The 16,778-nt window shown below is 41.7% G+C and overlaps 2 protein-coding genes across 4 annotated transcripts in view; one reads left to right on the plus strand and one right to left on the minus strand.

Moving 5' to 3' along the window:
- Positions 1-16,778, plus strand: part of RHOQ (ras homolog family member Q) — a 22,492-nt gene continuing 5,714 nt past the window's right edge. For 2 of the 3 annotated variants that reach the window (XM_015621285.2, XM_015621287.3), the window contains exons 1-4: positions 1-311; positions 472-530; positions 15,463-15,627; positions 16,355-16,450. In XM_015621285.2, the coding sequence (XP_015476771.1) occupies positions 170-311; positions 472-530; positions 15,463-15,627; positions 16,355-16,450 (462 nt within the window). In that variant the 5' untranslated portion in view covers positions 1-169. The remainder of the gene's footprint in view (positions 312-471; positions 531-15,462; positions 15,628-16,354; positions 16,451-16,778) is intronic. The other variant, XM_015621286.3, reaches the window with a different exon arrangement.
- The window catches only part of PIGF (phosphatidylinositol glycan anchor biosynthesis class F), a 24,403-nt gene continuing 19,413 nt past the window's right edge, over positions 11,789-16,778 (minus strand). The window contains exon 6 of the mRNA XM_033513333.1: positions 11,789-16,418. The gene's annotated coding sequence lies outside the window, so the exon portion shown is untranslated. The remainder of the gene's footprint in view (positions 16,419-16,778) is intronic.

The raw sequence follows: 16,778 nt of genomic DNA on the forward strand, positions 1-16,778 counted from the left end.
CGCGGCCGGGGGAAGGCGGCTCCCGCCGGGCCCAGCGCCGCGGCGGATGGCGGGGGGGCCGCGCTCGGCGGGGGCCGGCGGGGGCGCCCGCTGAGCGGCGGCGGCGGCGGTGCCGAGGGGCCCGGCTCGGCGGGGCGCGCCCGCGGGGCCATGAGGGCGGGCTCCGGCCATGGCCCATGGCAGCGCGGCGGTCGTGCTGAAGTGCGTGGTGGTGGGGGACGGCGCCGTGGGCAAGACATGCCTGCTGATGAGCTACGCCAACGACGCCTTCCCCGAGGAGTACGTGCCCACCGTCTTCGACCACTACGCAGGTGAGCGAGCGAGCGGGGGGGCCGCTACCGCCGGCGGCGGCAGCCGCTATCTCACCTCCCTCCTCCCTCCATCCCCTGGCCTTGCCCTGCTGGGGTGGCCGGCAGAGGGGTCGGCCGGGCTTGCCCCCCCCTCACCCACTGTGTTTCTCCCCCCTCGCAGTCAGCGTTACCGTCGGGGGCAAGCAGTACCTGCTGGGGCTGTACGACACCGCCGGCCAGGTGAGTGCCGAGCACTGCCCGCGGACCCGCGGCCCCGTCCCCCCGCCCGGCGGCGATCCCGGCGCTGAAGTTATTCGCTGTGCTGCGGGCTGGGCGGTTGAGAGGCGGGTTGGCGGGGGAAGGGGGTGTCTGATAAAATCCGGCTTTAGAAGAAAACCATAGATCCAACCTCGATTCCCGAGGACGGGCAGGCGGAGACAGGCTTTATTTTTAGCGATGCTGGGGCCGAGGAGCCATGGCATTGCCCGACCGACGTTGGGGTGGGGGGATGCTCGGCGGCTGCGGGTCAGTGCTCTGGGCCGGGCATCGCCACTGGCCAGAACCCCTTCCCCGGGGTGCCGGCCCTCCCTCCGGCCTTCAGGTAGGGAAATGGCCCCCTTTCAGCACAGAGGGCACACGCTGCCTCAGCCGCCTCGGGTCGGATAGAGAGACAGACTGCCGCAGCTTGCCTTGGTTGTGGTTTACAGTACTCAAATAGCTACAAAGAGTTGTTCAAACTAAAGGTGGAAAATAATAGCATGTAATTCTCAGCCACAGTCTTTGTGATAACCTGGGTTTCTTTTGCTGTCCCAAACAACTCAAGTTGTCATTTGGTTAAGATTAGTACAGCCAGTTGTGAAAGATGCTGTGATGTAAGCATGGCTCTTAAGTAACTTCAGTGATGGATAAAATACTGGATGTTTGGAGGGGTCACTGGTCTAGTGGTTTAAAGAGCTCCATGATTCAAGTCATCTCTTCCTTAGCTTAACTTGCACTGCACCAGCCACCGGTCAAGCACAGTCTCTGGAGTTAGAGTACTTTCTGGGGATCCCTTATTTGAAAGAGTTTGTGAAGGGCCTGACCCCAGGAGGTACAGGCATCTCCCAAGGAGGTGCTGAGCATATACAGAAATGCAAATGAGTTTCTGTAAAGTAGTATATTCCCCATATTAAAACTTCTTCTTGCAGCACGAGCATGTGCTTTGGTCTCACATGACCTCAGACATGCTTCCTTGTTGTAAAGAGCAACCAGTAAGACAATCTCACTGAACTTGCCTATGCAAGAAACTGAAGCTGTAATTTTTAACCATGTTGTTCCTATACTTAATTGAACAACTGCTGCCTGAATTAGTTTACCTTTTTAGATTTGCATATAGCCTTGAGTTAGGGGATCAGCATTTAACCAGTCTTATATCTTTGTTAGACCTGAAATCAGTTAAAAAATTAATTCAATGAGAACTGTAGGAAACAGAGCCATTTCCAGAAAGCTGATACCCTGAAGGGTGAGACTCTTCTCACAAAGACTGACTTGATGCTTGTCATCTCACTGATGTAAATACAAACTAGTCAAATTTATGCCAGCTAAGTGCATTTCTTATTATTATCATAATCCTGGTTTTGAAAAGTAATTGATTCGGAACACGGGTTTAAGATGTTGTTTAGGTAGGTTGCAAAGTACGGATCCAGTGCTCAGACAAAACATTTAGCTAGTGTGCAACTAATTATTTTTTTTTTTTATAATGAGCATTGGAAAGTGTGAAAGCAAGCCTAGCACTTCTGTACATATACACAGTTTTATTTGCGGATGCCGTCTCAAACTGCTTGTGCTGGGCTTGTTGCTATTAATGTGTATGTGTTGTTAGCTCTGTGTAACCTTAACTAGGGTGGCTTTGTGGTACCCTACTCTGCCTGAATATGCTGAGTGCAAACACAGGTGACCTTTGGTCTCCTCAAAAGTCATTAGGGTAAACTGGCCAGTTTACAACAAACAGCAAATCAAGGTGTTCCTGTTATACTAAGAAAAACTTTTCAGTGTGAGGCTGTATAGAGAAAGTTGAGGTAAGTTTTTTTTTTTTCTTTTTTTTTTTTTTCAGTTTCTGAAAAGCTGAAATCTTAATTTTGAATTTCAGGGCAGTTTTTCAGGCTCCTAGAAATAGATCTTGCTGGCCTGATTCAGAGGACCCTCAGTTCACATAGGGTGTTTTAATGAGGCTACCTTCACAGCTATATCTGGTCTTGGCAAAGCTCCCCTATTAATCTGACCTGTGGTACTAATAAAATCTTTAACTCTATCCCCATCCCACTTCAGCATGTTTGGGGAACTGGTGGACATCAGAGACTGCCCACAGGAGGCCCATCCCAACATCCAGTACAACTAAAAAACGGAGTCTGTATCAAGATGCCAATCCAGCAACTTCATTCAGTTAAAAGCTGCTTTGTCAGAGCAGCTGACAAGCCTGTCTTCCCAAAGCTATGCAATAGAAAGCTTACATTAAAGCTTAAATATATATTGTAAAAAGCAGAAAAGACATGAGTTGATGATGTCTTCTCTTTGTTGAGGAACCAGCATGCTGTACCCGGTATGTGCCTGCTGCTTCTACAGACTTCCATATGGATCAGGTACATTGCTGCCCAAAGCTGAGATTTATATGCCAGCATACATCAGTGCTTTTGTCTCTGGCACCCCCAAATAATTTTACTATAAAATATTGGCCTGATAGTACAGTTTTATAAAACTTGGCTGTGTGTGATCACACATCTAAGCAGTTCACAGTCATCAGCATGTTTATACTTCCAGCTCTGGACAAATTAAATAGGTACAATCTACAGATCTCAATTCAGGAGAAAGAGGAGTGAAGGGGGTTAATGAAAATTCAGATAGTGACTTACTCCAAATCCATGGAAAAAGCCCATAGCAGAAGAAAGATTAAAGACAAGATTTTGATTCGTAGCTTGTGCACAGCAGGCTCATCACCCTGAAATACTGGCTTATCAGTGTGTGTGTCTCTTTAACTTGTGTGGTTATGTATTTAACAACTTGTGACAGATTTTGATTTGGCAGAGAAGCTGCAAGCTTTTGAGTTCATCCAGTGCTCATTTCTAGCTTGCTTCCTCACAACAACATGGGGTCAGATGTAGTAACTACAACGATGACATAAGGCCTCATATCTTCATGAGTTTGAAGTAGGTTGAAAATAAATCTATGAAAATCCCATTTTTTGCCTGGTAATATATATAGCGAGGAAAAATGCCACTAGTGGTTCATGAAGTTCAGTTTATACACAGGCCTTTGGTGTGCGTGAGTTCAAGAAGGCTTTTCTCTGGCTGAAAATACTGAGGCTCTGGTTCAGCAGAAAATAGCCAGTACAGCTGCTGGGCTGTGGAGGCTCTAAGAGCCCATTTGGGTTTGCAGCTGTGGAGACAGCCTCCCGTGAGACAGGCAGGAATTTGGTGCCATTCCTCCAGCAATTCCTCCCAGAAGTGGAGCTAGCAGCTCCTTTTATCCTTGCTGCATGCACTGGGTATGTTTAGGGCAGGTCTTGGTTTCACCAAAAGATGAGAACTGTGGAACCTGTGTTGAACACGCGTCAACACACTGAAGTTTAAACATGAGGTGCTTGTGATTCTGATGCTTGGATGCCTCTGGCTTTGCAGCAGCCTCTTCTGTGAGACTCTGTGTCAATACTGCTCTTCACTGAACAGGGCTACACGGCAAAATCAGCTTGGGAGGAGAACCATGGCTTCATCAGGGGTCTGTTAAGATCACCATGTTGGAGTGATCTGTAACTACTGGCAAGTGATTATCATATTGCTCTTCTATGATATCAGAAGAAATACTACCAACTCTCAAGATGTTAACATTTTTGGAGGAATGTCTGCAATCACTAACAAAGAGGTGCCAGATGTTCCCTTGCCATGCCCAAGTGGTTGGAATAAGCACAGGGGTTGCCTTTTGGGGATTTTTCTCTATATTGAAGGTTGTTGTTTAAAATGGCAGTTGGAGTCCATCCTTCTGCCAGTTCCTTTTGCTGCAGGATTTTAATTCATAGTGTCCCTTTCTTCCAGTGTGTGCTGACCACATACAAGGGGAAATCTTGCTCTGCTCCTCTGTCTTTGCTGTAAAGGATGGTTGGGACCCAGAGGAAGGATGGGGGAAGCTGCAGTAGCAGAGCCTGTACTGCTTGTGTTGCTCTGAGAAGAGAGAGGCTGAGGTGAGGCACAGCATGTCTGTTAGGTGCAGATTTGACACCAAGCCGGCATCTGGGCAGTGCAGAGCGGGCTATGGTGAACCTTACTATGGTGCAGTGCCTCACAATAACGTTTATATCTGTCAGCATCACTTACTGTTAATACTAGGGGGGCCTGGTCGGACAAAGCCGAGGTGAACTGTGTTCCTTGGCTTTCTGCTTCTATATCTTTGCCTTCAACACCCTAACATGTGCTCTGATACAAAGAAGCTTTTGGTGCCTTCTCACCTGTCACCAGAACAGTACCGCAAAACATGGTATTCAAAAGCACAGAACAAGCCACTTCTTTGCACGTCTCAGCTCAGATGGTCACACTGGTTGCAGCCACAGCCATCTTAATTCAGATACACTGATTTTTTGGTTGTAACAGAAGCTCTGATGCTAAGGCAATTTTATGATAAAGTTGGTCAGGCTGCTGAAGTGTGTGTATAAAGCTAACTCAGTTATTGGTGAGATGAGTGTCTGCATTGAGAGGTGTAAAAACAAATGGTTATAAATGTGAAAGTGTCTGTGCATGAGGTGTGGTTATTAAAATGGATGGTCCCTGAACCTGCAATGGTTGCTATAAATAAATAGCAGTAATCTTTATACTCCTTGCTGGCTTTTTGTCTTGGCTTTGGTAGGTAGCCCTGCTCTAGCCCTAGGTACCACTCCAGTATCTTACTGAGAAGAGAGGCAGCTGCTGGTCTGTTGTGAGAAAGAAATGTCCCTCCTCAGAGTACACTGCTCCTTCTGAGTTGCCCCTACCAGGCAGCCATAGCTCCAAATGTCAGCTGGAGTGAAGCAGTCTCACACAATGCAAAGCCTGCCACACTTTACTGTAGAGGTGTAAACACTGAGACTTCCAACATGATTTTGGCAGAACTAAACATGAAATGTTAGGCACTAACATCCTGTCCCCTATCTGCCCCCCTGTGCCTCCCTCCTCCCACGTGCATTTTCCCTCGCTCCTTTTACATGTCCCAGCCGAGCTGGCAGCTGGCACTGGGAGGCTGTGAGCTCATGAGCTCACTCCCAGCCCAGTGTGCTGGCCTATGAATAGCTCAGCCTCTGCTGAAGCTGCTCTGTGCCTCAGGATGTTGCCGGCCACGTAGATTTAACAACTGGATGTATGCAGATAGAATAAAAACATGCCTAGATTCTTCCTTTGGAATTTAAGTTTTTCATCATAAGAGGAGGTAAAGTGACTGAGCTAACAATCTCTGCTTTTAGAGCTCTCTAGATAAGGGTTTAAGCAAAGACAGGATATTTCCTTAAAAGGAAAAGGACTTATACCTTCAGATTGGTTATTAAAAATGACCTTGCAACAATAATACTCTCAGTGCAAAGCCTGCATCTAAACATCTCCTTGTGAGCTGTGACTCATGCTTTGAAAGCATGGTAGCTTTCTTAGAAGGATAGGTAAGTACTGTTACCACCAGATGGGGAGTTGCAGACTGGGAGATGGTGTTCTGAGTTCCCAGAAGCATTCACTAGATGGATGTTGGAAACTCAAGACAGTTACATTTAATTTTCAGAGTGCTGAAAGCCCCACAGTACTTCTGAATAGTGACACTGAGTTATGTTAAAATCAAATCTTAGGGATGCATTTGAAAATGTAGATCCAGAATATCTTTGCCACATTAACAGCAAGTTAATGGCAGACCAAAATAAAGAACACAAAGCAAACCAAGTTTGACAGGTTCTCTGAAACTTCAATTTTTGATAAGCACATTTTTATGAAGACTACTGACCTAGGATGGACCCTTGCTAAACATTGATTACATGGCCAAGCAAAAAGTCCTTTTTTCCTGGGTTAAGAGTCAGTAGGTATCCTTTAGTTTGTGATAGAATGCTGCCTGAATTTTACTATTTTTTAATTTCTTTGTGACACAGTGGCATCATTCAATGCTATTCAAACATGACCAGCTAAAAAGGCAACACTGAATACAAATAGTTACTGCTCTTCCAGCACAATGTTATTGTGTATTCTCTTTACTTCCAGAGTTCATTTTAAGATGGTGTGTCCACCTGCACTCAGCTGAGTATCATATAATCTACAGCTGCAGGAGGCAGGAGTGATGGAATGGGACAACTGGGTAAGGTAGCATGACTCGTGGAGTTTTTCTGATAGAGAACATCAGGAACTTTTCATCAGCTCCATACTCAGACTTCTTCATTGAAATCTGTTTCCTCTGCAAAGAGCTCTCCGTATTTTGGTAAATAGAAGTATAAAAAAATGCAGTTTTCAATTATACCCAACTCCTAATTCAGCCTCCAAACGACGTCTTAAAAGAAAGTAAACAAAATTTACATGAGAGCATGGTCTCCATAGCACAGACCTGCAATGTAAAAGGGCTTACAGTGTGTTGGGGTCTAACCCAAAACTCTGTGTTAGCTGGCACCCTACTGCTGATTACAGTAAACCTCGTTCTAGTTCCTTTGTTAAGAACACATGGACAAAGTGGATGTAAAACCTACTTCAGCAATATTTCAGCAAGGTTTTGTCAGTCCTGGGTATTCAAAATGATGAGCCAGCTCTGCTTATCCACATACACCACTACCTAAAAAACCTAGGAAATTAAAATGGTTTTGCCCTTTGTTGCATGTGGATTTTCTTTAAATCTTTGGCCTTCATCTGTCTTCATGTATCAACCTTTCTCTGTATCTGTAGGGCACTATAAATTAATATTTATTTCAAGGTGAAAAGGATGTGTGCTTTTTCTTTATAGAGACTCCAGGAACCTGGTAATTAAGAAATAATATAATGCACACTGATTCCAAATCCTGCAGTTTGAATTATAAACTTCAACATCTCAAAAATGCATGTTTAGGGGCAGAACTTCAGGACTTTTTTTTTTAAGGCTCCAAATTAGCAGTTGCATTTCTAACAAAACTGCTCCTCCTCTAATGAGAAAAAATGTGAAATAAGGACACAGAGGAGAAGAACTATGTCTTTTCACTGCTCTGTTCTGTGATTTTCTAAGCAGTCTGTTTGAATTAGTGATTGGGTGAGTTGTGTCAAGAAAAATGTCTGAATGCTATGTGACACTTTCAGCAGTTCTGAAGAGGTTGTGTCATTTGACACTTTACAGTTATTGTCCCAGTCTGTTTTAATCCTGCTCCATGCTGCATCTGTGCTGTGGCATGTGTGCAATAATTCTAGTGCTATGCCAGGCACTTGCTGGTGTGCACATAAAAATGCAGGTGGCAGCATTATTCTCCAGAGTAAAGCAACATCTGTCAGCATCCTAGGCGAGTATATTGCTTCACATGAATAAAACATAGATTCAGAGTACCTCAGGCAGCTTGTGCTCTAAATTAGATATAGTCACAAATGCTTAAAGATCATCATTAGGACTTAATGATAGCTCCTTGTTGGCCTGATTTCCAGTTGGGATTCAGTGCTGGAGTCAAATGATGGATGCCAGGTGTGACCTGGTATGCATCTTTAGTTATGACCAACAGACCAGCCACAGGCAGTGACATGGCTTACAAATTCCTCACTTGAGAAAAACTGCCTACTGTTTTTCTTTCAATTGCCTTAACATCTGCTGAGTGTTTTACCACATTCTCCAATGGAAGCTGTTAACCCAAACAAATGGGACTTGATATAAAACAAGGTGCAGAAGACTCTGAGAAATCCCTTTAATTCCAGAAACTCTTTCACTGTCATGTGTTTATTCAAGGTGCACATGATGGCCCTGGCACACTCCTGAGAAGTTGTGTGATGGGAACTAATCTTGAGGAGGCAGTAAAGCTGTAATCTTATATGTGTTCCTTAACACTGGACTGAAGAATATGCTTTTGGGGTTTATTTGTAAAAGGTGATAGGGAATGGGACACCTAACTGACCAGTCTTGTTTGTCTGAGCAGTGTCTGATATGATATGGATAACTGTATTAAACCAACTCTATTCTGTAGGCTGTTTTGCCTGTGAGAACAGGTCATATTCTTCTGTGAAAATAAAGTCAGAGAACCCATCTTTCCAAAGAGCAGGTTCTGCAGAGGATCTGTCCAGATCTCCCATGTTGGGGCACATTTTATTTTTTAACTTTGATTTGCTGTATCTAAAAGAATGGAAAATCCTGCTTGTTCTTGGCTGCAGGCACAACAACTGGAGTGAATTCCTTTCTTGGGGAAAATGGAAATCTGGCGTGGAAAGAATGCTGTTCATAAAGTCACTGACAGTGAGAACTGCACTACAGGACTGAGATTTCTCATGAGCAGGGAGTGAAAGGGTTTGTCCTCGGCAGCTACTCTGCCATTTCTTAAGAGCTCCATGGTGGGTAGACAAGAAGTTTAAGTGAAGGTGTTTGGGTGAAATTGTGCTTGCAGTCAGCTGAATACCTGTTCTGTTGATACAGATGCTAAAATAGTAAGACCTATAGAGAAAATTCAGGGACTTTCACTTTTAGAAAACCAAGAAGAAACCAGCAAGTTGAAGTTCTCACAGTGATGGAGACAAGGGAGTGTCCTATTGAGACCATCTAGGAAAGTAGTTTAGCATCACTACATAGCAAGATGTAGCATTTGGACAGTACTGAATCCCATATTAAGGCTAAGATCAAATCTGATCACTTAAAGGCAATTTTGTATAAAATAAAATATTCTGTCCTTCCTGTCTCTAATGCTCTAAAATCCATCTTACGAGGCTCCATCTTCCAGCTAGTTATTTCTATCCAAGAAAGCTTTTCAGATGTGTAAGCAGCTGCACAGTCCTCAAATATGCCAGGAGGAGTTTTGTTATAAAAAAAAAAAAGGTAATTCACAAACCCTGGGCTTTTTCAATGTATAATTCATATGTCCTTTGAACAGTCCTCCACACAGGAATTCAGAAATGGATTTAGATCAGTTTACTTCATTTTTAGAATACGATGGAAGAGCACTTACTCTGCATACTTGCAGTGTTTTCTATAAATTAAAAATAGATGCTGAGCCCAAACCAGCAGGTTTTTGCACTTTCTGGGAAACCTGTGTGAACAAACCATAACAGGACAATTCTGCTTTCTTTATGCAAGCTGTATCCTCAGAAGAGACAGAGGGTCTATAGTGCAGTCTTCCCCTGCAGCCAGGGAATAATAATTACATCTTTCTTGTTTTGCATGTCCAAAAGCTAGGGGCTACAGATGTAGGCAACAGAAAAATCAAATGCAGTCATCAGTGTAGCAAAGCTTGGGTCACGGAATGGGATAAGCAGATGTTTTATGGCAAAACACTGTCAGTCCAAATTGCAGCTTTATGCCAAATGGTCCTGCATTAGTGGTGCCTTGTGAGTGGAAGTGCCAGGAAATCAGCATCCTGGGGGACACTCCACCCGCCTTCCTCGCAAAGGGTTACAGTGTTACACAGCCCAGACTGAAAAATATGAACAGTGTTTTTTATCCAGGGAAGCAATTTGTGCTTGGCATGGGGCAGTAGGGGCCACTTCCCTCTCTCTCCTCCCCCACCAAGTGACTCGTAGAATCAGAAACTACAGGGTGATTCAGCGGAGTGAAGTCTGTTTCCTGGCCTGCTTTTGGAGTAAGCAGCTGCTTCCAAAACCTTCAGACAGGCTTTGTCTGGTGCCTATGGCAAAGCTGCAGATCAGCCTTTAATTTCAAACAATTTGGGGAGATTGTGAGATGTGTCCAGAGGTACCTGTGAGCTGTTAAGTCCAGGTTATGTACATCAGTCATTATAGTTCACTTGTTATGTTCTCTAAAATATTATAGGGAGTCTTCTGAAACAGAAACTTATTTTCAGGGATGAAAACTGAAAAATGCGGCTTTGAAATGCATTTCAAAAATTGCAATATGGTAATTCATAATGAGAGAGGATTTCTGTCTCTTGTTACTATGAAGTGGTTAAAACTTAAAGACTTTTACCTGGGATTTTACTCTGCCTCACTGAGCCCCTCTGAGCAGTAGTGATTACCCTTTGCTGCATGAAGGTTGGATTCCTTTAGCAACTCTGCCTGATGTCTATTTTTGGCTTCTCCTCTAAAAACAGATGGTTGGGAGTGAGAACCTCTTCTTACGATTGCTGTTGTAAGCTGTGAAAGCAACAGATGGTTGCTAACACAGAGATCACAAATGCAGAGGTTTTGAGTTCCAGTTTTTCTTCCAGTGGTGCAAGCTTTATTTTGTTTCCACCCATTCACTTTATACTTTTTGGAATAGAAATAGGTTTATCAAGGATACGTCAGTATAACAATTGAAGATGCATTGTTAAAATTTCATTCCTAAGCTGTAAAATACATAAAATAATTAATTACTTTGGTTCTGTCAGAACAAGACAGCGTGGATTAAAACATGACACATCTTAGGTCCCTGCATCAATGTTAATGACATACCAGAATATGGTTTCTCTTATTTTCTTAAAAACACTAGCAAGGAAACAAACCAGACAGATCTAGGTTAATATTATCTTCACAACTTGAAGTGGCAGATCTGAGAGGCGTGTACTTCCTCAAAAGTCTTGGTCAAGGTATGGGAAGGTATTGTCTGCAAAGGACTAATTGCCTTCCATCTCCCCAAAGTGGACAGAGAGACCTTAATACCATTCCAGATGAGCAGGAGGCCTGTGGTCTCACATTACTGACAGAGGGGCGAGGACTTCTGTCTCTGTGTCCATCACTTCAACTTGAGCCAGGGGGAGCGTGGTACCATAAACTGGGGGAACTACAAGGTCTCTAGTACAACAAAATTTCTGTATGTCTGCACCTCACACTTCAGTGTTCTAATAAATACAAGGAAATAGTGCTTCTTCTGGGTCAAGAAGGTTGTCCAGAAATTGTTATACTCCACTTTGTCTATTTTTTTAAATATCCCACCACACATAAGCAGTGTACATCAAAGGCTTTTGAAGTGCTTTGCAAAGACTAATGCATTATTAAGCTAGCAAACCCCTACAGATGGGAAGATGCAAACAGAGAGAGGATAATGATTTACTCAGGACTACATACTGTGTCAGTGACAGAATTTGGAATACAGTTTGTGTGGTTATAACTATGTCTCAACTGATATCCATAGAACTGGGAAAAAGTAATAGTTCAAAATCAAATGCATGACTTGAAATGGGACACTGTGTTCTGATTTTGGTCTGAGCAAACTCATGAAATGAAGTATATTATAATGCTGTGGAACTGCAAACCATTCTTCAGTCTGCATACAAAAGGTTTTTCAAAACTTCTGTTTCTGAACAGGTAAATGTTGCAAATAGCCAGATTTGGACATGTTAAGAGTAAGTCCACTTCACCATCCAAAATACAGTATTCAAGTACCAGGCAGCAGAAAATCTCAGGCAGTTTATTAGGCACTTGAACATCGAAAAGGAGACCTAAAGGCTAGATTTTAAGGAACCAAGATATAGGCAATGCTAGACATACCTTCAAACTACCATAAGACACAGTAATTTAAAAGTCTGAATTTCCATTCTCCACTCTAAAAACATTCCCCCCCCCCCCCCCATTTGTAGCTGAGAAGCCAAGTCCTTAGCTCCCTCATATCATCTCCTTTTTCATGTCTGTTGTGTACTGGCAACTGTCCTAGTTTTCCACAGGGATACTAGGGAAATTATGAATAGCCCTGCTGCAGTGTCATGTCTTTTAGAGGGATCACAGCTCCATAGAACATTAATTAAGTCAACATTCTTGTGTCCAATTTTGTCTGAAGTTATTACAGCCCTTGTATTTTCTGTATTCACCTGCTTCAGCAAACATTTTCTTTTTTTAAACTCTAGAGTATGTTGGAGAATGAGTGGTTTCACTATTATAACCTGGAGTTTTTGAGACTTATACTATTTCAGTCCTTAGAGGCTTTCCTGACCATCTTATTCACTTTCTTAAAATATTCCCACTAATATCCTTAAATATTTTTAAAGCCTAAATATATATGCAGTGCCTCTCCCAATCAGATTGTCTAATTAGTCTAATTGCTGTATAGTGTGGTGTGTACATGCCCTCAAATTGGAATTTATGTTGACTGGCTAGTATAATCAATTTTTCCATCGCATTTAATTTTAGAATAAACCATATTTATTTCCCTTATATTAGATTCAGGAAATAAATTATAGTTGTAGCAATAAGATTTTTCCAGGCTTCTCTAATATTAAGTCTAAATTAATTTGGTATTTCAAATTATTCTACCAATTGTAGGAGTTATGTTGGCCCAATACATCAGAGAAAGTTTGCAGGCTTTATTGCCGTTTCTGAGGGGCTATTGGGAGGCAGAAGGAGTCTTTAAGCATAGATGGTCTACTAGATGCTGGCAAAATTTAAGCAGGTTTTCTCACAGGAGGACTCAGGACTGGTCCAGTTATGTCACCACATAGAGATGCCATGAGAGGCTTTGTTAGAACTACAGCCACTATTAGAATCAATGCAAACCTGATGTTCAGAGCACAGACAAGATTTAAAGGAGAGCCTGATACCACTGACATGTTTCAAGCAGCAGGACTGGTGGGTATAGTCAAATTCTCAGATAATTTAAGGAAGCTTTAATGCAGTGAAGCCACTGTAGCAAATACGACAAACATCTTTGGTTGGGGTAGATGATGTATCCAATCACATTGTACTTGCCTTCCATTTAACTTCTTAATTACACTGGATGGACCCGCAGCTTGCCCAGTGCAAGTATGACAGGGTATAAATCAAAAGGCACATAAACAAATGCAGGAGCAGGAAAGGAGTTCACACCTAAGACTGGCTTAAAGAAAATGATTAATATTTGGTATTAATAAAAGGTCTATCTGTAATTTGAAATGGATTAACTAAAGAGCTATTTTAAGGTTAATAGACTAACAGTAATTTCTGGTGACCGTGAAATGCTTTCTTCATTTCAGCATTTAGTGCAGGCAGTATTCTAGTTATCCTAATCCAGATATGAGATTTTTAGAAAATGTAGAGTATAAGGATGGCAGCTCTTTTGTGGTAGGAACAAATTACAGCTTTTAACTAGATTTTTTTAAAACAACAACTTATTCACTAATACTCCATATATTATTTAGAGCTGAATTTGAGAGCAACTGATGGATCCACTGTGTGTTCTTTCATGCAGATTTTGTACTCCAGGGAACAGAGTAATTGGTAGCTGGGAAGCTTCTTTTAGGATTTTAATCTCCACCCACAGAAAACAGAGTGCAACCCTGAACAGGATCTAGCTATATTCAGTAGTAGAAGTGAAACAAAAAAGTATATGTCTAAAAAAAGCAATTGAATGTTAAAGAGTTTCAACTTCCTGTGTTGATGTTTTGAAGTTACTTCTGCTTTCTATTGATGAATGTCCAAAGCTTTGGAAAAGACAGGTCTACTGCTTTTTTCTTCTAAGTCAGAGCAAGAGCCTGACACTGGCAGGGAAAAAGCCTGTCAAATATCATAGTTTCAAAGTAGTTTCAGTTACTGTGGTTGTGAAATTTGGAACCCATGCCAACAATTAAGCATGCTCTAGCTAATTGACAAGCCTGTGTACAAAACTAGAGTGGATACTCAAAATGGCACAAGAGTATGACAAATAATGACAAGTAATCACCTCCTTGCTACTGCAGAATTTCTGCCTGTGCTTGTTTTTCTTAAAGTTCCTGAGAATAACAGCTCTCTTCCCACAGCTGCTGACTTCCAAATGGAAAGATAAGCCAAGCAGAAACTGTTCTGAGGAAGTCCTCACAGTTTTTCTGAAATTCTAGTGACAATGTTTAAAACCTAGCAAATCACTGAAGGGTGTTTTCGAGGGTGTGACTAGGGGTTAATAATCTGGTAATGTGGCTGTTGCCAAGGAAACAAAAATTTAATTTTCTGGCTCATTTCAAACATGGAGTTGGAATTACATTTCTGTCTCTATGTTTAATAAACAAATCATTGCAATATTTGTGAGATTCAATTAAGATGGGGAGTTTACATGGGGAAGATGGAAACTGCTGCAGGAGCCCTAATAAACTGGTGCTTACTGTGGAAGGTATAAATCCAGCATTTATCTGTGTCTCTGCAATGCCTGGGCTCAGTCTTAGTTATCTATGTTGCAAAACCCACCAAAATTCTATGGTAGGAATGGTAAGGCATTAGTTCACTGAGAAGGACCAAAGGAAGCCTTGCAGAGAGAAGCTGGGGCATCTTACCTCCAGCTGTTAGCTAAAACATAGGACAAAAATCCACTTTCTCTGTTGCTAGAAAGAACTCTGACTTAAAACAAGGGCAATGCTCCTAGGTACTTGTCTTGCCTCAATATTGTAAGCCCTGGCAGTAGGACTGCTGGCTTTAAATGCTGAGACTCTAAATATCCTAAATAATCTTTTCACACTAACTCCTCTCCCACACTCCCAACAAACAGACAAAGGCATTAATATTCCACTGATAGTGTTCTTGATCCTGAATTTCTATTCCATCTGATCCTTTGCTGGGTTTGCTAATAGGAAGCACAGTCTAACAAAAGAGGTCCCTTCTGATCCTACTGCCCTGAACACTAAGAACAGGACTGTAAAGTTTCTAAGAGACAAGCAAAATTCTAAGGAGGGTTTTAAATATCACCTCTGTGTATGATCCAAAATAGAACATTTGAGTGCATCAAATAGCCTTAATCAAAAAGCCTAGCTTTGTATGGATGATTCTACAGCAGTCACACCTGCTCATTTCTCTAAAAATACTAATCTTTGATCTGCAAGTATGTTTGAATCATAAGCCTTTTGGTTTTTTCCTTAAATGAACACTTTTTGAACGGTAATCTTTTGTATATTCTCATAGAGAAACTAGTTTCTATCAGTATTAACACATTTTTCAAAATATTTATATTCACATATAGATATCTTCATATGCAGATTTTGCTCTAACAGTGACACTAACTAACCTGGAATAGTGTTAAACATTCAGAAAGTTTGCCTCAACAATCTTCATGAAATACAAATACAGTTTCTGAATATAACTTAAAATACAGGCAACAATTTAATATTTCAGATAACAGAATTTTTCTTCCTTAGGAAGACTATGATCGTCTGAGACCTTTATCTTACCCTATGACCGATGTCTTCCTTATCTGCTTCTCAGTGGTAAACCCTGCTTCATTTCAAAATGTGAAGGAAGAGTGGGTACCGGAGTTGAAGGAATATGCACCTAATGTTCCCTTTTTACTAGTAGGAACACAGGTATATTTGGTTCTGTTCTACTTTATTTACACAATTAGGATCATTATATGGTGCCTTTTTTTCTGGGCTGGAAGTTCAGGCCCAACAGCACCTCCTTCTGCCTTTGGAGGAATAAGCCTTACAGGTGGCAGAAACACATAGATATGTGTTGATCTCAAATGAGCATCTATGTTTTGCTAAAAAAACTTATGTCCATTGTAAATAGGGTGTCAAGATGGACTGCATGTTTCCCATGTGACTATCTAAAAAGTCATGGGACTTACGGAACAAAATTGTCTGCTCATGACCACGTTACTGGAATTACTTGGGTCTACAGCTATTAGTCACATGCAATATTTGCTGAAGCAAAGGAAAAGGGGAGAAGTGAGAAAATTTCCTCTTGCTTCTTGTGGGTAGTGGACTGCGCTTCATTTATGGAGTGACCCACATGTTGGTGTTACCTTTGGGTTAATCTTTCTGCCACTGCTTTTGGTATTCTAAGATGATCACATCTAACTGAAGCGCTGAATTACAGAATAAATGTTTCTTCCTTCTGGATTAAAGATTCACATCTTAAATTTAGGGCTTTTGAATCAGGAAGGGTCCACAATCTGAATCATGACACAACCCCATTTTTACAGAGATAATATTCCATTGAATAATTCTCCTTTAAAAAGAGGGTATCATATTGCCTGCAGACTTTTGTTTAGAGAAAGTATTCCAGCATGACTTCAATTTTTCTTGCTAGATTGATCTCCGTGATGACCCAAAAACTCTGGCAAGACTGAATGATATGAAAGAGAAGCCCGTATCTGTGGAGCAAGGACAGAAGTTAGCAAAAGAGGTAAACTGGATACTCATAAATGAAACCAAGCAACAAAGAACAACAACAACAGAACACTCCTATTTCTACTTGACTTTGTCTTCCTTTAGAACTTTTATGTGTATCTTTTAGCAGTCCACATGTGAAATCTTGTGACTGCTTACCAGTTATTTACACTTATTTACATTAATGAATATAGGTAACAAGCAGACCTATGTAATTACACTTTCTTGTCAGTAACAGTTCTAATTTTCAGTGTAGACACTTGTAAGAGCTATACAAGCTATATAAATATTAGTCAAAGATAATTAAAATCCACAGACTGGTTGAGGTTGGAATCAAGATGTTG

Source organism: Parus major, chromosome 3 (assembly GCF_001522545.3).
Source record: "Parus major isolate Abel chromosome 3, Parus_major1.1, whole genome shotgun sequence".
Classification (NCBI taxonomy): Eukaryota; Metazoa; Chordata; class Aves; order Passeriformes; family Paridae; genus Parus; species Parus major.